Genomic DNA, 25,542 nt, shown 5'->3' with positions numbered 1-25,542 from the left:
ATACAGAGGGTACCGGTACCGAGTCAGTGTGCGGGGGTACAGGTTAGATGAGGTAATTTGTACATGTAGGTAGGGGTGAAGTGACTATGCAAAGGTAATAAACAGCGAGTAGCAGCAGTGTACAAAACAAATGGAGGGGGGGTCAATGTCGCAGCAGCAGCGTATCTCGTCTCCTAGTAATTGCATAACGGTGCAAGTTAAACACGTTATCTTTTGTTTGCATGTTTTTTATTGAACCTTTATTTAACTAGGCAAGTCAGTTAAGAACAAATTCTTATTTACAATGACGACCTACCCCGGCCAAACCCTAACCCGGACGACGCTGGGCCAATTGTGCGCTGTCCTATGGGACTCCCAATCACGGCCAGTTGTGATACAGCCTGGAAACAAACCAGGGTCTGTAGTAATGCCTCTCGCACTGAGATGTAGTGCCTTAGACCGCTGCGCCACTTAGGAGTCCCAAGCATGGCTTTTTTGTTGGTCCTGTCAATGTTGAGTGATCACACATGCCTATGCACACATAGGTTACTTTGCAAATGTGTGCTAAAAGTGGGGATGTTTCATAGTATTTCTGATAAACTCGACACCACCAATGAATTTAATTTTTCACAGATATCCATGGAACCACGACTGCAATATAGGCCTATACTCAGATAAAAAGGTGCTATCTACAAACTAACAGGATTCTTCCGCTGTCCCCATAGAATAACCCTTTTTGGTTCCAGGTAGAACCCCTTCTGTGTCTAGGTAGAACCCTTTTGGGCTACATTCCACAGAGGGTTCTACCTGGAATCAAAAAGTTCTCTCCTTTGGTGATAGCCAAAGAACCCTGTTGGAACCCGTTTCTCAAAGAGTGTACTCAACAAGTTTAGCCTGTTAAGTTTACACCATTTGATTCTGTACTCAAACATCTGCCTGGTATTCAAGATAACATGCAACATAGCACCATAACCTTTGAAGGTTTTCGTCAACCTCTGTGGTTACTTGTGGAGGGAGAACAGTGAGGGCCGTGGGTTGAGCACCTGCAGTGAAGCTGATTGGTTGCTCTGGCTCATCACATCTTGACTAAAAGAAAGAGATTTAGAAATTAGTTCGACATTGCCATAGTTCAACAGCTGAAAAGCCGTCATTAACATACTCCCAGAGATAGCAATATATTCAGTATTCACTGAATGAAGTAGCCTACCCATCCCCATTTACAATTGTATTCATCAATGAAATAAATTATACTATAGCACATTCAATTACATTATTATTGTAGACTATAGACTACTCCTGTATCTACCTTGTACAATAACGTAATCATTGAATGAAATAGCGTACCCATCCACATTTACAATTTAATTGATCAATTAGATAAATAATACTAGCAAGCACATACAGGTACATTGTTGTAGAATAGGCTACTACTGTATCCACACTATATTAGGATACCGTTGTGATATTGTCAGGCATGAGTTTAGGTCTTCGATCGAAGTTGCATGTTGTACCTCGTTTCCCTTCAAATGAAAAGTAGTTATTTCATTTACAATTTAATTAATCCATTAAATAAATAATACTAGCACATCAAATTACGTTATTGTACACTAGCCTACTCTGCTATCGACACAGTAAATAATATTGCCTACGTGCTTTCGACAATACGTTATCAACAAAAAAATATTATTTTCAAATAAACCAAATTTCCCTTAACACTGCAGACCTAAATATTTCCTAATAATATCACAACTTAAATATAGCCTACTTAATCCTCAATTGGATCAAGGACATCTTGGTAATTATTTTCATTGTGTCGAATAAGGAAACTATCTGGGGCAGACACTCAAATCGCTTCTGCCGCTTGTAATATATATTTTTTTATTTAAAAAATGTCTGTGTCGCCACTGAGCTCTCAAATAACGTGCCAGTCTCTCACTCTATGAACGGTCACTGCAATCAGGATTCCTTGGGACGTCCTTACCCTAAACTAACACTAAATTTAATCAATTTACATTTATACTTGATAGCGGTGTGGACAGCCCAAGGATTCTGAATAGCACGGACCCTCTGGAAAAGTCTATGAAGTGCTCTATTATAAAAACACAGTCTGTGATTGGCTAACAACATTTAGATCTGTATACAACGAGATAAGATAACATACCATGCCATGAGGTGTCGAGGGAAAGACAGATTATCTATAGATTGGACATAATCTTTTCTTTTCGGTCCGGTGTGGCTCAGTTGGTAGAGCATGGTGTTTGCAACGCCAGGGTTGTGGGTTCGATTCCCACGGGGGACCAGTATGGAGAAAAAAAATGTATGAAATGTATGCATTTGCTACTGTAAGTCGCTCTCGATAAGAGTGTCTGCTAAATGACTAAAATGTAAATGTAGGCCATTAGTGATAACAGGAAATACACAAGCTGTAGGCTCTAAGTAATAGTTCAAGGTGGCTATGTTGGAATGTCTGCTTGCACAGGAAAATATGTAAGTTTCTAACATTTCGGGTTGTGATTTAATTAATATAAATCTAAACTATGCACATTATAACATTCATTAACACATGATGCAGGTGTCACGCAGACGTTGGTATCAGGTCATGTAAGGCAGGCGTTGGTGTCATTCAGGTGGTACGGTTGCCTAGGCTTATATATGTCCCTTATTACCCCCCATAGAGTAGGGTTGATCCGAGCGTTCTGCCCTTACAACTGCAGTCAATCACCCAAGCTAACGTTGGCTAGCTTGCTAGTTACTTCCAAACACAAATGAGAGAACACCTCACTCTGAACATTTTACTCACCCTAGCAGAGCTGGTTAGGCTGTTTTCATGTTATCCAGAGCGTTGGTGACTGTAACTGTGCTGCTGGCAACAATTTAATTACGCTTTTTTTGCCGACGTTTACTGACACAACCATATTCAACTGGTGTTGAGCGTTCGTACGTTCATAAATGATCCTGCACTCTGGCACACTCAGACGAGAGCGCTCTGAAATCGGAGGAGAAACTAGAATGAATTTACGAACGGTATCCTTTGAAAAAGGAGGGCTCGTCCGGGATTTGAACCCGGGACCTCTCGCACCCTAAGCGAGAATCATACCCCTAGACCAACGAGCCAAGATACACGTTTCCGGAATGATGTAGTTTTCTTCATGCTACAACAATGGCGTACTATCGTTTTTATTATCAAGGCCTGGTTTCCCGATGGCGATTAAATAAAATAAAATGTTATTAGTCACATGCGCCGAACACAACAGGTGTAGACCTTACAGTGAAATGCTTACTTAGGAGCCCCTAACCAACAATGCAGTTAAAAAAAATACGGATAAGAATAAGAAATAAAAGTAACAAATAATTAAAGTGCAGCAGTAAAATAACAATAGCGAGACTATATACAGGTGGGTACCGTACAGAGTAAATGTGCGAGGGGAACCGGTTAGTTGAGGTAATTTGTACATGTAGGTAGAGTTATTAAAGTGACTATGCATAGATGATAACAACAGAGAGTAGCAGCGGTGTAAAAGAGGGGGTGGGGGGGAGCAATGCAAATAGTCTGGGTAGACATTTGATTAGGTGTTCAGGAGTCTTATGGCTTGGGGGAAGAAGCTGTTTACAAGCCTCTTGGACCTAGACTTGGCGCTCCGGTACCGCTTGCCCTGTGGTAGCAGAGAGAACATTCTATGACTAGCATGGCTGGAGTCTTTGACAATTTTTAGGGCCTTCCTCTGACACCACCTGGTATAGAGGTTCTGGATGGCAGGAAGCTTGGCCCCAGTGATGTACTGGGCCGTTCGCACTACCCTCTGTAGTGCCTTGCGGTTGGAGGCCGAGCAGTTGCCATACCAGGCAGTGATGCAACCAGTCAGGATGCTCTCGATGGTGCAGCTGTAGAATCTTTTGAGGATCTGAGGACCCATGCTAAATCTTTTCAGTCTCCTGAGGGAGAATAGGTTTTGTCGTGCACTCTTCACGACTGTCTTGGTGTGCTTGGACCATGTTAGTTTGTTGGTGATGTGGACACCAAGGAACTTGAAGCTCTCAACCTGCTCCACTGCAGAATTTGTAGGCTTACGAGTGTTGTTTTAACTATATGTATTTCTTATAACATCCAAAGCTGTAATATGCGTTTCCCAAAGCACCATACAGAGAGAACGTTCGCTATGTGTGTCTTTTATTTATTTATTTATTTTTATTTAACTAGGCAAGTCAGTTAAGAACAAATTCTTATTTACAATGGCGGCCTAACAAAAGGCAAAAGTCCTCCTTAATAAATTAAATAACAATATAGGACAAAACCCACATCACGAAAAGAGAGACAACAAAGCACGACAGAAGACAGACCTAAGACAGCAACATAGCATGGCAGCAACACAACATGACAACAACATGGTAGCATGGTATCAAAACAACAAGATAGTAGGAATACCGATTGGATTGAAAGAAAGACCGCGCCGCTCTTGGATCAGCATTCTCCCTTTCAAATCTTACGGTAACATTTGAATTATTCCACAATACTGACGACGGATCAGCTCCTATGAGATATTATCACATATGGTTAGAACTATTGAGGCGGCAATTTCTAACGCTTACCCTATAATAATGCAGTAAAAAAAAACTTGACACATCATTGCGCATATGTAGGCTGCACATCATGAAATGTATTGAGACAAAAATAAGACAGTAGCATACAAATAGCTACGCTAAATTAAACTCAATTGAATTAACAAAAATATATATCAAAATAATTAAAATATATAGGTATACTGTGGAAGTCGGAAGTTTACATACACCTGAGCCAAATACATTTAAACTCAGTTTTGCACAATTCCTGACATTTAATCCTAGTAAAAATTCCCTGTCTTAGGTCAGTTAGGATCACCACTTTATTTTAAGAATGTGAAAATGTCAGGATAATAGTAGAGAGAATGATTTACTTCAGCTTTTATTTCTTTCATCACATTCCCAGTCAGTCAGAAGTTTACATACACTCAATTAGTATTTGGTAGCATTGCCTATAAATTGTTTATCTTGGGTCAAACATTTCGGATAGCCTTCCACACGCTTCCCACAATAAGTTGGGTGAATTTTGGCCCGTTTATCCTGACAGAGCTGGTGTAACTGAGTCAGGTTTGTAGGCCTCCTGGCTCGCACACACTTTTTCAGTTCTGCCCACAAATCGTCTATGGGATTGAGGTCAGGGCTTTGTGATGGCCACTCCAATACCTTGACTTTGTTGTCCTTAAGCCATTTTGCCACAACTTTGGAAGTATGCTTGGAGTCAGTGTCCATTTGGAAGACCCATTTGTGACCAAGCTTTAACTTCCTGACTGATGTCTTGAGATGTTGCTTCAATATATGCACATAATTTTCCATCCTCATGATGCCATCTATTTTGTGAAGTGCACCAGTCCCTCCTGCAGCAAAGCACCGCCACAACATGATGCTGCCACCCCCGTGCTTCACGGTTGGGATGGTGTTCTTCGGCTTGCAAGCATCCCCCTTTTTCCTCCAAACATAACGATGGTCATTATGGCCAAACAGTTCTATTTTTGTTTCATCAGACCAGAGGGCATTTCTCCAAAATGCAGTTGCAAACTGTCGTCTGGCTTTTTTATAGCGGTTTTGGAGCAGTGGCTTCTTGCTTGCTGAGCGGCCTTTCAGGTTATGTCGATATAGGACTCGTTTTACTGTGAATATAGATACTTTGTACCTCTTTCCTCCAGCATCTTCACAAGATCCTTTGCTGTTGTTCTGGGATTGATTTGCACTTTTCGCACCAAAGTACGTTCATCTCTAGGAGACAGAACGTGTCTCCTTCCAGAGCGGTATGACGGCTGCGTGGTCCCATGGTGTTTATACTTGCGTACTATTGTTTGTACAGATGAACTTGTACAGATGAATTTTTTTCCAGCAAGCTTTCATCTGATTTGGGTCCCTGTTCTCTTTAAGCCATTACATTTGTCGCATAAAATGGCCCAGGTGTCTTGGTTCTTTTTGACAGTCGTGTTGTCTGTCTTTTTATCTTCCAGTACGTTACTAAATTCATCCATCGTCAGCTCCGACAAGAGTTTTTGTTTCATAAGCGGAGAAATGTGAACTTCTTTGACGTTCCATGATCAGGTGGCAAGCGGACAAACAAAACATAGTTAAATAACTTTAAGTAATGACAATAAGAAATAATATTGTATGCTAGCTAGCTTGGTTTATAAACTAGCAGTACAGTAGCTAACGTTAGCTAACAAATTCGTTTTCTGTCTAGTACTGGCAAATAACAGATTTTATTTCACCTCAGCCAACCCATGAGAACCTTTCACGATGGAGTTGCAGTAGTTCTAACGTTACATTTTTATAATTTTATAACAGCAACTTTGTGGTCTCATTTGTCAAGTAGGCTAGATGCTTAGTTTCAACTCACAAAGTACCTCATATATTGGTGTAACATGTCACTAATCATAGTTTAAAACCGTTAATCATAGATTTACTGATCCAGATTTAAAATGAAGTAGTGCAACACATCTTTGATTAATTATAAACCTAGATTTACAAAACCTAGATTAGCTCTAATTTACACCATATTGGTGCAACCCACCCTTAACGATGTTCCTACAAAGGTTCTAATGATGAACATAGCCTTACATGCTGACCAGATCGGACATGTCGCATGCGCAAGCGTTGCAAAATAAATGTAGAAATCTATGTTATTCAATTATTACACCCACACTGCTCGCGCACGCCAACGAGTGTCTGTGTTGCCAAGGGCTAAAATAGAACTCCTTTCTATTTCTGATGCAGATCGCGCTGCAAGTCCTGTCTCTCCCATCTCCTCATTGGTTTATAGAAGCAGGTACTCACGTGCCATCTCCTCATTGGTTATACCCACGTGGGTGATTGAAAGACAAACTATTTTGCCGGTTGTCGTGGTAATACTATGGAAGTGTAGATGCGATCACCATATAAGTTCAAAGATGAAAAAGCCTGGAAGGAGGAGAGATGACTAGAAACGATTCGGTTGGCCGTTTTAAGTGTGGATTAATTGTCGGAGTAGAGGACCTTGTGCATTTCAGGTAAAATAGCAACTCAATGTTTATATCCCAGGACAAATTAGCTAGCAACAGCAAGCTAGCTAAATAGGACAAATTAGCTAGTAAGTGCAAGCTAACTAGCTAAATTGCCATACATATTTAATGCTTTTCGACCTGTCCCCAAATTAATGTCATTGGTTCAGAGTTTGTTTAGATTTTTTAACCTGCGTGTCGTGATCGCGTTTGGTGTAGGGGGACAAAATAAATGTATGCACGATAGCGCACGATGGCGCACGCACACAGCCGGTTTGGGTTCCATGTTATAGGCCCTTTCTCACCAAGTCTGTCATTTTCGGACAAAAACAATTCTAACCAGAACATGTTGTTGAGAAATATCGTCCTGTCGCAATTATTTATTCGGAGCAGGTTTCAGTTTAGGATATTCGCATGCAAAAATAAGCAGTTGATCCATAGAAATTGTTATCTGGGTCACTGACACAGGTCCGGTCCTGGCTGTTTTGAGTCAAAATAATTGCTGCCCCTACTTGAATAGTCCCAGTAAGCAAAATGACGCTGAAAATATGTCTAAAATAAGTATTTTTCCAGACATTGAAGTTAAGTTAAATTTAGATTCTGAATGAAAGGTGAAAGACGTATTTTCCAGATGTTGGAAAGACATTTTAATTTGACCTGTCCTGCTTTTAGGATATGTTGTTAGTTATTAACGTTAGCACATTTTCTTTATTTGATTGGGTGCCATTTTAGGTTAGGTTATTTGATCAGAGAAACCATTTTTTTTAAATCCATGCTTTTGTCACTTCTAGATTAGACTACTGCAATACTCTACTTTCCAGCTGCCTGGATAAAGCACTAAATAAACTTCAGTTTGTGCTAAACACGGATGCTAGAATCTTGACTAGAAGCAAAAAATGTGATCATATTACTCCAGTGCTAGCCTGGCTTCCTGCTAAGGCTGATTTCAAGGTTTTACTGCTAACCTACAAAGCATTACATGGGCTTGCTCCTATCTATCTTTCTGATTTGGTCCTGCCATACATACCTACACGTACGCTACGGTCACAAGACACAGGCCTCCTTATTGTCCCTAGAATTTCTAAGCAAACAGCTGGAAGCAGGGCTTTCTCCTATAGATCTCCATTTTTATGGAATGGTCTGCCTATACATGTGAGAGACACAGACTCGGTCTCGACCTTTAAGTCTTTATTGAAGTCTTTATTGACTCATCTCTTCAGTAGGTCCTATGATTGAGTGTAGTCTGGGACAGGGGTGTGAAGGTGAACGAAAAGGCACTGGAGCGACGAACCACCCTTGCTGTCTCTGCCTGTTCCCCTCTCTCCACTGGGGTTCTCTGCCTCTAACCCTATTACGGGGGCTGAGTCACTGGCTTACTGGTGCTCTTTCATGACGTCCCTAGGAGGGGTGCGTTACTTCAGTGGGTTGAGTCTCAGACGTGAACTTCATGTCTGGGTTGGCGCCTCAGGATCGTGCCGTGGGGGAGATCACCGTGGGCTATACTCGGCTATGTCTCAGGGTAGTAAGTTGTTGGTTGAAGATATCCCTCTAGTGGTGTGGGGGCTGTGTTTTACCAAAGTGGGTGGGATTATATACTGCCTGGTTGGCCCTGTCCAGGGACGGGGCCACAGTGTCTCCCGACCCCTCCTGTCTCAGCCTCCAGTAATTGTGCCGCAATACTTAATGTGTCGGGGGCCTAGGATCAGTCTGTTATATCTGGAGTATTTCTCCTGTCTTATCCGGTGTCCCTGTGTGAATTTAAGTGTCCTCCCTCTAATTCTCTCTCTCTTTCTCTCTCTTTCTCTTTTTTCAGAGGACCTGAGCCGTAGGACCATGCCTCAGGACTACCTGGCCTGATGACTCCGTGTTGTCCCCAGTCTACCTGGTGGTGCTGCTGCTCCAGTTTCAACTCTTCTGCCTGCGGCTATGGAACCCTGACCTGTTCCCCGGATGTCCTACCTTGTCTCGGACCTGCTGTTTCGACTCTCTCTCTCTACCGCACCTGCTGTCTCTAACTCTGAATGATTGGCTATGAAAAGCCAACTGGCATTTACTCCTGTGGTGCTGACTGTAGCACCCTCTACAACCACTGTGATTATTATTATTTGACCCTGCTGGTCATCTATGAATGTTTGAACATCTTGGCAATCTACTATTATAATCTCTACCCGGCATAGCTAGAAGAGGACTGGCCACCCCTCAGAGCCTGGTTCTTCTCTAGGTTTCTTCCTAGGTTCCTGCCTTTCTAGGGAATTTTATTTTGCGTCCCTGTCTTTGTCAAAGTGGGCACTGCTTATCACAGGGCGGCATCAGCTCTCACCTAAAAAGCTCATATGCCACTGGTTGAAAGAAATTGTCATCGTTTTGGGGCAGAATTATGTGATGTTTTATGTGTTGTTGGTGTGTCTTGGTCAGTTTAGCTCAGAAAATGTTGTCCTGCCTAATGATTTGGCCCGGCCCTGCACTGACAGGCAGCGCACTGCTAATGACAGATCTGTGGGTTCGTTGTGTGAATAAATAAATTAATACATTTCTCTCTGCCTGTTTTTTAAAGTTTGCAATGCATCAGTGCAGAAATGTAGGCCTTTTAATTTAGCCAATCATCACATCACACTATACATTGCTCTCGCCATTCAAACTTCGCTGCCAGTTTATTACCAACTCTGTAGCCTATTTTAGCCATTCAGCAAGCAAGAGGATCAATCGATGCTTCTCTCTTCGAATAGGCATAGATCTATTAGTTTGCTCGAAATAAGTTTTAAACTACACTACCGATCAAAGGTTTTAGAACACCTACTCATTCAAGGGTTTTTCTTTATTTTGACTATTTTCTACATTGTAGAATAATAGTGAAGACATCAAAGCTATGAAATAACACATATGGAATCATGTAGTAACCAAAAAAATAGCCACCATTTGCCTTGATGACAGCTTTGCACACTCTTGGCATTCTCTCAACCAGCTTCACCTGGAATGCTTTTCCAACCGTCTTGAAGGAGTTTCTACATATGCTGAGCACTTGTTGGCTGCTTTTCCTTCACTCTGCGGTCCGACTCATCCCAAACCATCTCAATTTGGTTGAGTTCAGGTGATTGTGGAGGCCAGGTCATCTGATGCAGCACTCCATCACTCTCCTTCTTGGTAAAACAGCACTTACACAGCCTGGAGGTGTGCTGTGTCATTGTCTTGTTGAAAAACAAGTGATAATCCCACTAAGCCCAAACTATACATTGCTCTCGCCAAGTTAATCAATATATGAATGCATCATTCATATAGCCTATCTATTAGGCTATATATTATAGGCATGCTAAACTGAATCCAGGCAACAAACTAACAAAAATAAACAAAAATATAGGCAACCCTAAGATCATTAGGCTATATTCAGGTTGCTTGCATGTGTTTCTATTTTCTAATTGTTGTCAATTTCATCTTCATATCCTATATCACAGCTGTCTCCATCTCCCCCTTAAAACTTTCCTCATCAATTTATATGAAAGGCTACATTGATTAAGCGTGTATCCTATAATGTAGAATAGGGCCCTGACTGTTTCTGCATTGCTCTTGGACTGATAATCTATTCATCGTGTTTACTTGTTGATCAATGTTATGTTGACCAGCGAAAAATAACATAATCAGCCCTATCCAGGCAGGTAGTAATAGTGAGGTACTGGAACCCACCAAATAGAACCAGGAATAGATGCAGGCAGCAAACTTCATCATATGGTGAAAATGGTGCCGACAGAGAGGGCTGCCTTGCTTCTTGCTCTTTTGAAACTTTGCAGTATTTTGTTTTTTTTATGTATTATTTCTTACATTGTTAGCCCAGAAAATGTTTTGTGTTATTACATACAGAAGCGGTAATTCACCAGCACTACCAGCATCACGACCCGGAATACGACCCCCATCACGACCCGGATCCTTTGTTCGCACCCCCCAGGGCAATTGAACTGATTCCAGAAGCCGACCCAAAACAACTCCGGAAAAGGAGAGGTACTCGGAGTGGTCTTCTAGTCCGATTTAGGAGGCGCGCACACCACCCACCGCTTCCGAGTATTGTACTCGCTAATGTTCAGTCTCTGGATAATAAAGTTGACGAGCTCAGGGCTCGGGTCTCTTTCCAGAGAGACATCAGGGATTGTAACATACTCTGTTTCACTGTGTTGGGTTCTAATTCTCAGAGAAAAAAACGAAACAGAAACTATGAAAGCTTAACCAAGTTTAATTCTTCCCAGAGGATCAATACAGCTGCATTAGACAAAATGTTTCCACAAACCCAAGTATATATACTCCAATCTAAATGCACTCCTCCTTCTCTCCAACCCTTACATCTTTTATGGTTCAACAGGAAGACGGTCACGTGTGCTCCCTCTCCGGCCTCCAGGTCACCAGGCAGCTCGTTATGGCGCACACCTGTCACCATTGTTACGCGCATCAGCGCATTATGACACTCACCTGGACTCCATCACCTCCTTGATTACCTTCCCTATATATGTCACTCCCTTTGGTTCCTTCCCCAGTCGTCATTGTTTCTGTTCCTATGTCATGTCTGTGCATTGTTCGTGTTTCTTATTTTGTATTATGTTGTGTTTATTTATTAAAACACTCTCAGCGCACATCGTTACAAAGACGAAGTGATGGGGTAATAAACTGTTCCTTCTCCTTTAAGGTGATCTGACCTGACCTCAACCCCCTTGATGCCTAATCCAAAGCACTCCACCCGTATCACCTATAGCAATCCTGTGACTGCCTCCCCTCTACCCAGCACATTCCAAAGCCATCTGGCTCCTACAGATAACCATTAACTTCTAATGTAAAAACCAGTCTCTATCACTCCTCAGATACTATAGTATTACTTCTGATGTATCATGTGTCTAGTATAACAATGTTCCAAGTTTAACCCAGAATCTAACAATGGAAACATGGCTATCTCGGGATATACTGTCCGATTCGGTCCAGCCAGCAGGATTCTCAGTTCATCTTGCAGACAGGAATAAATATCTCTCCGGGAAGAAGAAGGGTGGGGGTGTATGTTTCATGATTAACGACTCATGGTGTAATTGTGATAACATCCATTTGTTCACCCAATCTAGAATACCTCACAATCAAATGCCGACCGTATTATCTCCGAAGAGAATTCTCATCGGTTATAGCCACGGAAGTGTATATCCCCCCTCAAGCTGATACCACGACAGCCCTCAAAGAACTCCACTGGACTTTATGCAAACTGGAAACCACATATCCTGCGGCTGCATTTATTGGATTTTAACAAAGCAAATTTGAGAAAAGGATGCCGAAGTTCTATCAACATATCAACTGTAGTATTTGTGCTGCCAAAACACTCGACCACTGTTACCCCAACATCCGGGATGCCTATAAGGCCCTCCCCCTTCCTCCTTTCGGCAAATCTGACCACGACTTAATTTTGCTCCTCCCTTCCTATAGGCAGAAACTCAAACAGGAAGTACCCGTGCTAAGGACGATTCAACGCTGGTCTGACCAATCGGAATACACGCTTCAAGATTGTTTTGATCATGTGGACTGGGGATATGTTCCAGGTAGCTTCTGAGAATAACATTGACAAATAAACTCAGTCACCGAATCAGTGTATCAGGAAGTGTATAGGAGATGTTGTACCCACTGTGACTATTAAAACTTACCCGAATCAGAAACCGTGGATAGATGGCAGCATTCGCACAAAACTGAAAGTGTGAACCACCGCATTTAACCATGGCAAGGTGACTGGGAATATGGAAGAATACAAACAGTGTAGTTATTCCCTCGGCAAGGCAATCAAACAGGCAAAATGTCAGTATAGAGAGAAAGTGGAGTCGCAATTCAACGGCTCAGACACAAGACGTATGTGGCAGGGTCTAGAGACAATCATAGACTACAAAAGTAAAACCAGCCACGTCGCGGACACAGACGTCTTGCTTCCAGACAAGCTAAACACCTTCTTTGCCCGATTTGAAGATAACACAGTGCCACCGACGTGGCCCGCTACCAAGGACTGCGGGCTCTCGTCCTCCGTGACCGATGTAAGACATTTAAGCATGTTAAACCTCGTAAGGCCACCAGTCCAGACGGCACCCCTAGCTGCGTCCTCAGAGCATGCGCAGACCAGCTGGCTGGTATGTTTACAGACATCTCTCCCTATCCCAGTCTGCTGTTCCCACATGCTGCAAGATGGCCACCATTGTTCCTGTACCCATGAAAGCAAAGGTAACTGGACTAAATGACTATCACCCCGTAGCACTCAGTTCTGTCATCATGAAGAACTTTGAGAGACTAGTCAAGGATCATATCACCTCTACCCTACCTGTCACCCTAGACCCACTTCAATTTGCTTACCGCCCCAATAGAGCCACAGTCGATGCAATCGCCAATCCTACTGCACACTGCCCTATCCCATCTAGACAAGAGGAATACATATGTAAGAATGCTGTTCATTGACTATAGCTCAGCATTCAACACCATAGTACCCTCCAAGCTCATCATTAAGCTCGAGGCCCTGGGACTGAACCCCGCCCGGTACAACTGGGTCCTGGACTTCCTGACGTGCCACCCCCAGGTGGTGAAGGTAGGATACAACACCTCCACTTCGCTGATTCTCAACACTGGGGCCCCACAAGGGTGCGTGCTCAGTCCCCCTGTTCACCCATAACTGCGTGGCCAAGCACACCTCCAACTCAATCATCAAGTTTGCAGATGACACAACAGTAGTAGGCTTGATTACCAACAATGGTGAGACAGCCTACAGGAAAATGTTACTATTTTTGTCATTTTTGCATTGTAGCCCATCACCAATCATAAATATTTTACTTTCATTTAAGTTTAGGTTCACAAGATCATGATAGGGTATTTAATCTGTAAATGTCATGCATAATGTATTTGATAATGGTATGTACAGCTAACTGCCAAAATAAAGGAAACACCAACATAAAGTGTCTTAATAGCTTCAATGCACCTAAAAAGATCACCGTTTCGAAACTGCAGTAACTGCTGTTGACTGCGGTATTTTGGATGCAGTAATTACATAATAACTGCAGTTGAACTACAGTTATACTGCACTGCAACTGCAGTTACACAGCAAAGTTACTGCACCAAAAAAACAGTGTTATTTTGGACAGTATTTGCAGCATACTGCAGTTGTACTGCACTCTAACTGCAGTTATACTGCAGTGTACTGCACTAATATTGCACTCTGACTAATATTTTTCATAGGGGCATAGATTCAATAAGTGTCTGGCATTTTATTGGAGCATTGCACTACAGTGGTAGGCTTGATTACCAACAACGACGATACTGCCTACAGGGAGGAGGTGAGGGCCCTCGGAGTGTGGTGTCAGGAAAATAACCTCACACTCAATGTCAACAAAACAAAGGAGATGATCGTGGACTTCAGGAAACAACAGAGGGAGCAGCCCCCTATCTACATTGACAGGACAGTGGTGGAGAGGGTGGAAAGTTTTAAGTTCCTCAGTGTACACATCATGGACAAACTGAAATGGTCCACCCACACAGACAGCGTGGTGAAGGTGCAGCAGCGCCTCTTCAACCTCAGGAGGCTGAAGAAATTTGGCTTGTCACCAAACACACTTTTACAGATGCACAATCGAGAGCATCCTGTCGGGCTGTATCACCGCCTGGTACGGCTGCTGCTCCGCCCACAACCGCAAGGCTCTCCAGAGGGTAGTGAGATCTGCACAACGCATCACCGGGTGCAAAGTACCTGCCCTCCAGGACACCTACACCACCCAATGTCACAGGAAGGCCAACAAGATCATCAAAGACAACAACCACCCGAGCCACTGCCTGTTCACCCCGCTATCATCCAGAAGGCGAGGTCAGTACAGGTGCATCAAAGCTGGGACCGAGAGACTGAAAAACAGCTTCTATCTCAAGGCCATGAGACTGTTAAACAGCCATCACTAACATTGAGTGGCCGTTGCCAACATACTGACTCAACTCTAGCCACTTTAATAAATGGAGAAAAAAATTCAACAAAAAAATTCAACTCTAGCCACTTTAAACAATGCAACTTTATATAATGTTTACATACCCTACATTACTCATCTCATATGTATATACTGTACGCTATACCATCTACTGCATCTTGCCATCTTTATGTAACTAAATGTATCACTAGCCACTTTAAACAATGCCACTTATATAATGTTTACATACCCTACATTACTCATCTCATATGTATATACTGTACGCTATACCATCTACTGCATCTTGCCATCTTTATGTAACTAAATGTATCACTAGCCACTTTAAACAATGCCACTTATATAATGTTTTCATACCCTACATTACTCATCTCATATGTATATACTGTACTCTATACCATCTACTGCATCTTGCCTATGCCGTTCGGCCATCACTCATTCATATATTTTTATGTACATATTCGTATTCATTCCTTTACACTTGTGTGTACAAGGTAGTTGTTGTGAAATTGTTAGGTTAGATTACTTGTTAGATATTACTGCATGGTCAGAACTAGAAGCACAAGCATTTCGCTACACTCCCATTAACATCTGCTAACCATGTGTACATGACAAATAAATTCGATTTTGTGACGCCATTCTTCCACAAGAAATTCCATTATTTGGTGTTTTGTTGATGGTGGTGGAAAATGCTGGCTCATGCACTGCTCCACAATCTCCCATATGTTCAGTTGGGTTGCGATCTGGTGACTGAGATGGCCATAGCATATCGTTTACATAATTGTCATGCTCATCAAACCATTCAATGACTACTTGTGCCCTGTGGATGGGGCCATGTGGGCATAGCCATGGTGAAAGCACTTGCTTTCAATACACTTGGTAACCCCTCATTTAATCAACTGTTTCCATTATTTTGGTACTGGCAGTTACCTGCATGTATGTATGTATGTATGTATGTATGTATGTATGTATGTATGTATGTAAATTCAATCTGGAGTGCCAGAGAGGGCTAAATTCAGAGCGTTGCCAGATTATCCATTTGTAAATTCAGAGCCACACTGGAACCTCTGGCCGAGGAGTAGGATTGATCCGAGATTTCCGCTGCGTCTACGGCACTGCATCTCAGTGCTAGAGGCGTCACTACAGACCCTGGTTCGATTCCAGGCTGTATCACAACCGGCCGTGATTGGGAGCCCCATAGTGCGGCGCACAATTGGCCCAGCGTCGTGCGGGTTAGGCCGTCATTGTAAATAAGAATTTGTTCTTAACTGACTTGCCTAGTTAAGTAAAGGTTCAATACAAAATAAATAAACAACGGTAACCAAGCTAACTGGCTAACATTGGCTAGCTACTTCCAGACACAAATACTCGCCCTAGCATAGCTGGTTAGGCTGTTTTCATGTTATCCAGAGCGTTGGTGACTGTAACTGTGCTGCTGGCAACAATTTAATTACGCTTCTTTGCCAACGTTTACTGACACAACCATATTCAACTGGTGTTGAGCGTTCGTAAATTAATCAGTTGTTCTGCGCTCTGACACACTCAGACCAGAGTGCTCTGAAATCGGAGTAGATAGCCAGAGTGAATTTACGAACGCGCCTGCATACGGGTCTTTATCGGGATATGTGTTGTCGTCACCCATTCTCAGCCATCTTGTTGAAACGGAGAGAGCCACACACCTCGAATATAAACCCTGTGCTGTCAGTAAAAGCAGAGGTAAGACAGCGAAGATTAATTGCACAGTTTTGCTATAAAATAAAGCTAAACTATCGAAACAAGCATTCACGATGCTAAAGAGCCCAGTTGTAGCGATTTGAATGCGTTTATGAGGTTGTTATAGCAGCATGTTTGCTTGGCCTTGAGGCTTGGGACTCAAGTATGTGGGAGCACCGCATTGGATCGGAGCGAGGTGGGAGGTATTTCAGCGTTGTGGCGGAGGCCGCACGGAGGTTTGGGGGTTAAGGATTAACTTGTCAGTTCATTACTTCTGTGCGATTTGGTGACAGTATGCCTTTTTGATTGTTTTCCTTTCGAGAAACTTAGCATTTTTGTAGAAATGACTGAGCATTAATGATCGATTGTTGCTTAAAGCTTTGTAAAACTAAGTTCGCTAGCTGGTTAACAGTAGTTATGCTAAACAGTTAGCTACTATAGCTAGCAAACTAACCTCGCTAACCTTATCGATATAACGTTAGTTAACTATTGGACCAGCTAGCTAACTGTCTTTATAATATTTGAACATGGTATCATTATTGGTGGTTAAATACAGTAGCTACTACGTCAATGATTCTGCAAACGGTTTGATTATCTACTGTACAGTAGCTGTCATGCTGTTACTTAGCTAGCTAGCATGTTACTACCTATTAAGCTAGTTTAGATACGTTAGTTTGCCAACCAACTTGGCAGCACAGTTGCACATTGACTAACTACCTAGCTAGTTACCGATAGTTGTTTTTAAATGTTAACTGTCAGGTTAGTTGCACTAACATTAGCTAATTAACAGCAGTATTGCTAGTTAGCATCTAGCTAAAGTTACGTATGGGGAACGTGCGTGAGTCAGTCGGATTAGCAAGCTAATTATGGTCAACCAAATGGGAAGTTGGCTAGCTACTGTAGTTCATGTATCTGAAAAGAAATGACGGTGCGTTGTGCAAGTTTATGTAACTAGAAAAGTTTGTTGTTAGCCAGGTAGCTAATTTGCGAAAATTCCTTGTCTTATAACAACGTTATTATACAAAATGAATCAGACATAGACATGCATATAAAGTCATTTGAGCCTAGTACATTGTGTCGGCATGAAACATTAAGTCCAATAGTATTGGCTACTTGAAATGTGTAGGTTGAAACTTGAATATTTTCCTTACAATTCCATTGGCCGCAATTTGTTACTTTTCACAACCAGGCTACAGTACTGACAGGGACATACTGTTTGGAATATAATAAATCATTTGTGACGGGTGTTTTGGTGTAGGATTCATTTTTATTTTTTTGACAGGAGTTGGCAGTTTCTTTTGTTTCTTGTCACTATAAATAATCAATCAAATTCGAATGTTGATTGGATGTAGCCTGCACTTGGCTTGCAACAGGCGAAAAGTCCATCCCATGCACGCTTCCTGTTTATCCTATAGCCAGACAGATTGCACTTTGAACATACCTTTAGGTAGCTGACTAAACGCCACAGTGAAGGAAGTTTCTGATCAACTCCACCAACAACGGAGTGGCACAGAGACCAGGCTTTGTGGAATTCAGATCAGACTACATTGACTGAACCAAGGTCAATATTTTGTGGAATTTGTGTGGAGTTGCAATTTTAGAGCAACAGCAATGAGCAAACAGCCAGTGGTTGCATTTTATTAAAGGAATACTTCGGGATTTTGGTAATGAGGCACTTTATCATCTTCCCCAGAGTCAGATGAACTCACGGATACCATGTTTATGTCTGCGTGCATTTTGAAGGGAATTGCTAACTAGCCCTAGCGCAATTGCTAACTAGCATTGGTGCAATGACTAGAGGTATATGGGCATCTGCTAGCATTGAATCTGGGGAAGTAGATAAAGGGCCTCGTTGCCAAAATCCCAAAGTATCTCTTTAATATTTAGTGGAAAAGTATGGATTGCCGCAAACAAAGGCACGCAACTACAGAGGAAAAACATACTGTAGGTCCAAGATAAGAGTTTCATAGTTAACATAATTTGAAGTGTTGACCTTGAGCAAATCGATGTAGTCGGAGCTGAATTCCACAAAGCCTGGTCTCTGCTCCACTCCATTGGTGGAGTTAATCAGAAACTTCCTTCACCATGGAGTGGAGTTTATTCAGCTAACCTAGGGCCATTATCTAACTGGTCTGTGAACTTTAACTAGGTAGCCTGTATACAGCATACAATAACTTGTTTGTTATTATGGAAATGTGCATGCAAACATCCAAGTTTATTGTAGTATTTCCAGAATAAAGCCTGTCTGGGCAGGGAAAGGGAGACAATGTTGTCAATTATTGCTGTCTGAGGAGCCTTTTTCCTAACTGGGCAACTTCCTAAAATGGCTTCAGTCGATTGAAATTGTACTCCTTGTGTAAGGGAGGGATGGGGCTATCCTCTGGAATGAGTTGGAGTACCATAAACTCACTCTAAGATCCAATCGGCCTACATCTAAAACATTAATCATTTAGGAAATTGATTGGCTGCTGCAATATTTGTTACACCATCAAAACATATTTTTTAACCATAATTTGGGTCTGTAATCTTTGACGACTAGAAATGTATATACGATTTTCAGTTGCATTGGCAGATCGATTACTGAATACATCTCCAAGAAAAATATTCAACCTGAAGTTTGGTGTTTGTTGTAATAGGCTAATAATGTTGGCCCTTTCCTCCCCATAGAAGTTCTAGAAAGAATGGCAGAAACTCAGACACTCAACTTCGGACCAGAATGGTTAGTAAATATGAATTCTTGTTGAGCTGAAATGTTGTATCAGGTTGATTAACAGGGATCTGGGTTGTTAGGCTGGTTTTTCGTTTGACACCTGGTGCAGTGGAGCCTCGCATTTTGTGGCCTGTCAGTTGTCCTCAACTTCACTTTTGTCTTTCTCCTTCTGTCCCTTTTCCTATTCCTCCCCTCCCCCTCTCCCTTTTCCCCAGGCTCCGGGCCCTGTCTGGGGGTGGCCATGGGGGTGGTAGCAGCAGTAGCGTTGCCACCTCACCACCACTCTCTCCTGCATTGCCAAAGTATAAACTTGCGGACTACCGCTACGGGAGAGAAGAAATGCTAGCACTTTATGTCAAGGATAGGGAGGTGAGGCATATGAATTCTGATGTTCTAAAAGGATACAGAAATATATGATTGCCATACAAATAAAGTGACTTGTATCGGCATGTTCTAAAAAGTGTGACATTTAGATGTATCCTTTTGTGGAGTAATTCTTCCTTTTTTTTACATTCAAATATATAATGGCACTTTCCTGTAATTTGTGTATTAAAACCTGACATTGCAATGGCTCATAGACTTTTTTTCTCCTTTTCATCTCCTTATCAGATCCCTGTAGACCTACATGATAAGGATTTTCTGCCCATTTTACAAGAGGAGCCCCTGCCACCGCTGGCACTTGTAGCTTTTACAGAGGAAGAGCAGGTTGGTGCTTTCACTGTTCATATAGGAGGCCATGCTAGAATGAATATGCAAAATGACAACTATGCCTTTCTCAGTGTTCTTACCCATTTTGTTGCTAACCTAATAAGTATAATTGTTGGCCATAGACATGTCTTTTTAAAGTCTTGTCAGTCTCCCTCTCTTTCTTCATCCCCCTCTTTTTCCCTCTATCTCCCCCCACAGAGAAATTTCTCCATGTCTGTAAACAGTGCAGCGGTGCTCAGGCTGATGGGAAGAGGAGGGGGTCCGGTGGGGCCAGGGGCACCGAGGGGTCGAAGTACTTCACGGGGAAGAGGTGAGGTGGAGTGTCTTGTTGTGTCAATGTGTGCATCCCAATAGTCTAACGTGACTTTGCTTGTCTCTTCTTCATCTGAAAACAGTCTCGCTGAAAGTGTTATGTAGAAGGCAAAGCATACAGTTGCTTTCAACTGTTAAATTATTTTAGTCAGTGCTGATTTTAAGGAAAGGAGAGGAACCCACTTTAGATTATATTGACTGAGACCCACCCTTAAGAATGTTAACAATCTTGCGCCAGCTGCACAGAAGGGAATTAACAGTATCACTCTGTTTCTACGCTTGATTATGCCTCTGTCAGTAGAAGCTATCGTAGCTGGTTGAATTCATCATCACCAGCTAGCGCCAACATTAAAGTGTAGTGTATGTGTTTGTTCTAATCCTTCTCGAGTGTAGTGTGATTTGTGGATTCCAATAAAGTATTTAAAATGTGTATCTGGCAGGACGGGGTAGAGGAGACGGAGGGTTTTACCAAAGAAGTTTTGATGACGTGGAGGGAGGCTTTGGCCGCGGAGGCAGGGAGATGCACCGCTCCCAAAGCTGGGAGGAGAGGTAATGGACTACCCTCACTAGAGACACAAGCGCAACTGGAATTTTACGCACATTAACCTTTGACTTCAATGGATGATTTATGCAAATGTTGAGTGGGTGCATCTTAAGTTGGTTTCCAGGCTAGTGGAATGAGAATGGTCTGGACCATGGCTTTCCAACCCTGTTCTAGGAGATCTACCATCCTGTAGGTTTTCACTCAAACCCTATTCTAGCCTGATTCTAATAGTTAGCTGGTTGATGCACAATCAGGTTAGTTACAACAGGAAGGTAGCTCTGAAGGAACAGGGTTTGAGAGCCCTGGTCTAAACCCATTTGTTTTATGAGATTTACATATTGTCATGTTGCTTTGTCTGTTTTTACCTGCATGCTCAGTCATCCTTTTTGTCTTTTTTCCTTTTCTTTTTTCAAAGTCACGCTGAGTCTATTTTCTCCCCATCTAGGGGAGACAGAAGGTTTGAAAAGCCAGGAAGAAAAGAGTCAGGTTTGTGTCAATACTTTCTAATCAAGTAATCTATGCAGTATGAATGTAATGTACTTAAATGTCGGTTACAGCATTTACAGGTAATCATTTATTTTTCTTTGTCGCTCCTCTGTCTCCATTGACTTGGCAGAAGTTGCTCCTGCCCACTTTCCGATGAATCATAGTAAGTTTGCCCTCCACGCCCTTGCACTTATACACGTCCCTTTCTTGTCAAGGGGAACTAGATGCTGTTTCTCCAAAGAATATAAACTCAGCAAAAAAAGAAATGTCCTCTCACTGTCAACTGCGTTTATTTTCAGCAAACTTAACATGTGTAAATATTTGTATGTGTAACAGTGTAGGTTCCGTCCCTCTCTTCGCCCCAACCCGGGCTCGAACCAGGGACCCTTGCACACATCAACAACTGACACCCACCGAAGCATCGTTACCCATCGCGCCACAAGAGCCACGGCCCTTGCAACGCAAGGGGAAACCCACCGCTAACTAACTAGCCATTTCACATCGGTTACATATGGACATAAGATTCAACAACTGAGACATAAACTGAACAAGTTCCACAGACACGTCACTAACAGAAATGGAATAATGTGTCCCTGAACAAAGGGGGGTCAAAATCAAAAGTAACAGTCAGTATCTGGTGTGGCTACCAGCTGCATTAAGTACTGCAGTGCATCTCCTCATGGACTGCACAAGATTTGCCAGTTCTTGCTGTGAGATGTTACCCCACTCTTCCACCAAGGCACCTGCAAGTTACCGGACATTTCTGGGGGGAATGGCCCTAGCCCTCATCCTCCGATCCAACAGGTCCCAGATGTGCTCAATGGGATTGAGATCTGGGCTCTTCGCTGGCCATAGCAGAACACTGACATTCCTGTCTTGCAGGAAATCACGCACTGAACGAGCAGTATGGCTGGTGGCATTGTCATGCTGGAGGGTCATGTCAGGATGAGCCTACAGGAAGGGTACCACATGAGGGAGGAGGATGTCTTCCCTCTAACGCACAGCGTTGCGATTGCCTGCAATGACAACAAACTCAGTCCGATGATGCTGTGACACACCTCCCCCAGACCATGACGGACCCTCCACCTCCAAATCGATCCCGCTCCAGAGTACATGCCTTGGTGTAATGCTCATTCCTTCGACGATAAACACGACCATCGCCCCATGTGAGACAAAACTGCGACTCGTCAGTGAAACACATTTTTTTGGTAGTCCTGTCTGGTCCAGCGACGGTGGGTTTGTGCCCGTAGGCGACGTTGTTGTCGGTGATGTCTGGTGAGGACATGCCTTACAGCAGACCTACAAGCCCTCTGTCCAGCCTCTCTCAGCCTATTGCGCACAGTCTGAGCACTGATGGAGGAATTGTGTGTTCCGTGTGTAACTCAGGCAGTTGTTGTTGCCATCCTGTACCTTTCCCGCAGGTGTGCTGTTCAGATGTACTGATCCTGTGCAGGTGTTGTTACACGTGGTCTGCCACTGCGAGGACGATCAGCTGTCTGTCCTGTCTCCCTGTAGCACTGTCTTAGGTGTCTCACAATGCGGACATTGCAATTTATTGCCCTGGCCACATCTGCAGTCCTCATGCCTCCTTGCAGCATGCCTAAGGCACATTCATGCAGGGACCCTGGGAATCTTTGTTTTGGTGTTTTTCAGAGTCAGTAGAAAGGCCTCTTTAGTGTCCTAAGTTTTCATAACTGTGACCTTAATTGCCTACCGTCTGTAAGCTGTTAGTGTCTTAACGACCATTCCACAGGTGCATGTTCATTAATTGTTTATGGTTCATTGAACAAGCATGGGAAACGGTGTTTAAACCCTTTACAATTAAGATCTTTGAAGTTATTTGGATTTTTACGAATTATCTTTGAAAGACAGGGTCCTGAAAAAGGGACGTTTCTATTTTTTTCTGAGTTTCTATTTTCTATGCTATAACTGAGGGTAAATGCGTACTTCACAAGGGCCTAACTGTAATGCTGTACATTGCTTAATCAGGCAACGATACAGTGCTACAAATGTTTAGACAATCTCATCACTTATTTATTGTCATCAGAGACAGTGTCAGGCTAAAAGATTATGTATTGCTACATATGTAATTGAGTAAAAATAAATAAAATGTTGAACTTGATGTTCCCCTTGTTATGAATTAAATTCAAGTTATTCAATTGTTTTCCCTCTCCAGTCCGTGCTAACTACGAGGATGTTGGGACCGGCGTGGGAGGCCTGCCTGTGAGGAAGCACGATTTTACACGCTCAGAGAGTGAGAACTGGCGCACGTCCCGCGACGAAGCAAATGGTGAGGACGGTGACGAGGGGGGCTGGCGCCTGGCGGGTGCCTTGCGACGCGACAGCGACCGGTGGTGCCCCCCGAGTCCAGGTGTGCCCTGTAGTGATCCAACACTGCTGCCACCATATTGTCCCGTTGGCAGGCGGTGGTTTTAATTGCAGTCCTAACGCGCTACAGGTTGATTTTTAAAAAGGCAGTCTTATTCTGAACTCTTAAATCACAACGGACACCTCAAATCATACTACAGTCCTGTAAAATAGCTTGTCAATATGTCTCTTGTTTAGGACACCTAAGAGAATGGGTTTTCAACAGGGAGTACTGGAATCCATTCAGACACACAATAACATCCCCCCCAAAAAAGTATCACATTGATCTAAAGTAGTGGGCTTCAATGTGAGAGAATGCCTGGGGTAAAGCTGAGTGACAGGGTCTCTAAACCGCTCCTCTCCTCAGACGGGCTGCGGTCGGCAGTGCGGCGAGAGGTGCACCCGGTGGAGCAGCCACGGCAGCGCCGGTTCCCGTTCGACGCCAGAGAGGACGAGCGCGGCTACAGGCGTCCCCGGTCAGGCAGTGGCAGCCTGGAGGAGGATGGGGGCAGCCTGCCAGAGTGGTGCCTGGAGGACGCTGAGGAGGAGACGGGCACCTTCGATTCCTCCGGAGCCTTCCTCTCGCTCAAGGTTCGAGTGAGTGTGAACTCCATATAGTCAAACAAACATCACTTGTTAAAGGGATGCTTCGGGATTTTTGCAATGATGCCCTTTATCTACTTCCCCAGCATCAGATGAACTTGTGGATACCATTTTGTATGTTTCTGTGTCTAGTATGAAGAAAGTTAGAGGTAGTTTTGTGAGCCAATGCTAACTAGCGTTAGCACAATGACTTTATTTATTGTAATTTTATTAGAACTTTTATTTAACTAGGCAAGTAAGATAAGAACAAATGATCGAACCAGGGTCTGTAGTGACGCCTCTAGCACTGAGATGCAGTGCCTTAGACCGCTGCGCAACTCGGTAGCTGCTAGCAGATACCCATAGACTTTGTCATTGCGCTAACGCTAATTAGCAACTTCCTTCAAACCACATGCAGAGATATAATAAATGGTATCCACGAGTTAATCTGACTCCTGGGAAGCAGTTAAAGAGCCTCATTGCCAAAATCCCATAGCATTCCTTTAATGGGTGCTGGGACAAATAAAGGTTGAAGAAATTAAGTAGGACCTGCACACATGTTTGAGGTCTATTGAGTAGATATGCAATGATTATTTGTTTTCCCCGATGGGCAATTTGTTTGCAGCTATTACAAAAAGTATGGCACAAGGAGCACTGTGGCACACGGAGCACTGTGGAGCACTGTGGCACACGGAGCACTGTGGAGCACTGTGGCACACGGAGCACTGTGGCACACGGCGCACTGTGGCACACGGAGCACTGTGGCGCACTGTGGCACACGGAGCACTGTGGCGCACTGTGGCACACGGAACACTGTGGCACACGGAGCACTGTGAATGCAAGGCTGCTATGCGAAGGACATATGGAGACTTTCATGACAATTCGTGTGTATACAGTATATATTTCTCTTCCACAGAAAGCTCCCAAGGAGCCCATCCTGGAGGAGGCAGAGCTGGACTTCAGACCCCTGGAGGAGTGTGACGAGGGCCTTGAGGAGGACGGACAGCCCCGGGAGACCAAAAACCCAGACGGAGAGGCAAGGAGAGACCCCGACAGAAAACAGGGTGAGTTAAGAGGAGTAGAAACTATGTCCGGCATACTGTATCTTTTTTTTCTCCCAGTAGTAAACTGTGGAGA

At 43.2% G+C, this 25,542-nt stretch overlaps 1 protein-coding gene and 1 non-coding gene across 5 annotated transcripts in view; one reads left to right on the top strand and one right to left on the bottom strand.

Moving 5' to 3' along the window:
- Positions 1-3,021: 3,021 nt before the first annotated feature.
- trnap-agg (transfer RNA proline (anticodon AGG)) lies at positions 3,022-3,093 on the bottom strand. Its single transcript has one exon. It is a non-coding gene; the product is annotated as a tRNA-Pro (tRNA).
- A 13,393-nt stretch (positions 3,094-16,486) lies between these two features.
- gigyf2 (GRB10 interacting GYF protein 2) overlaps positions 16,487-25,542 on the top strand; it is a 45,401-nt gene continuing 36,345 nt past the window's right edge. The window contains exons 1-11 of one of the 4 annotated variants that reach the window (XM_029704634.1): positions 16,487-16,699; positions 19,364-19,415; positions 19,622-19,775; positions 20,016-20,111; positions 20,313-20,424; positions 20,867-20,975; positions 21,416-21,456; positions 21,587-21,619; positions 23,633-23,827; positions 24,191-24,420; positions 25,322-25,469. In XM_029704634.1, the coding sequence (XP_029560494.1) occupies positions 19,378-19,415; positions 19,622-19,775; positions 20,016-20,111; positions 20,313-20,424; positions 20,867-20,975; positions 21,416-21,456; positions 21,587-21,619; positions 23,633-23,827; positions 24,191-24,420; positions 25,322-25,469 (1,156 nt within the window). In that variant the 5' untranslated portion in view covers positions 16,487-16,699; positions 19,364-19,377. Of the gene's footprint in view, positions 16,700-19,363; positions 19,416-19,621; positions 19,776-20,015; positions 20,112-20,312; positions 20,425-20,866; positions 20,976-21,385; positions 21,457-21,586; positions 21,620-23,632; positions 23,828-24,190; positions 24,421-25,321; positions 25,470-25,542 lie in introns of all 4 variants that reach the window. The other 3 variants (XM_029704635.1, XM_029704633.1, XM_029704632.1) reach the window with 3 other exon arrangements.

The sequence above is a fragment of the Salmo trutta genome, chromosome 21 (assembly GCF_901001165.1).
Source record: "Salmo trutta chromosome 21, fSalTru1.1, whole genome shotgun sequence".
Classification (NCBI taxonomy): domain Eukaryota; kingdom Metazoa; phylum Chordata; class Actinopteri; order Salmoniformes; family Salmonidae; genus Salmo; species Salmo trutta.
The sequence above is the reverse complement of the archived record's forward strand: the minus strand, read 5'-3'. Positions and strand labels throughout refer to the sequence as shown.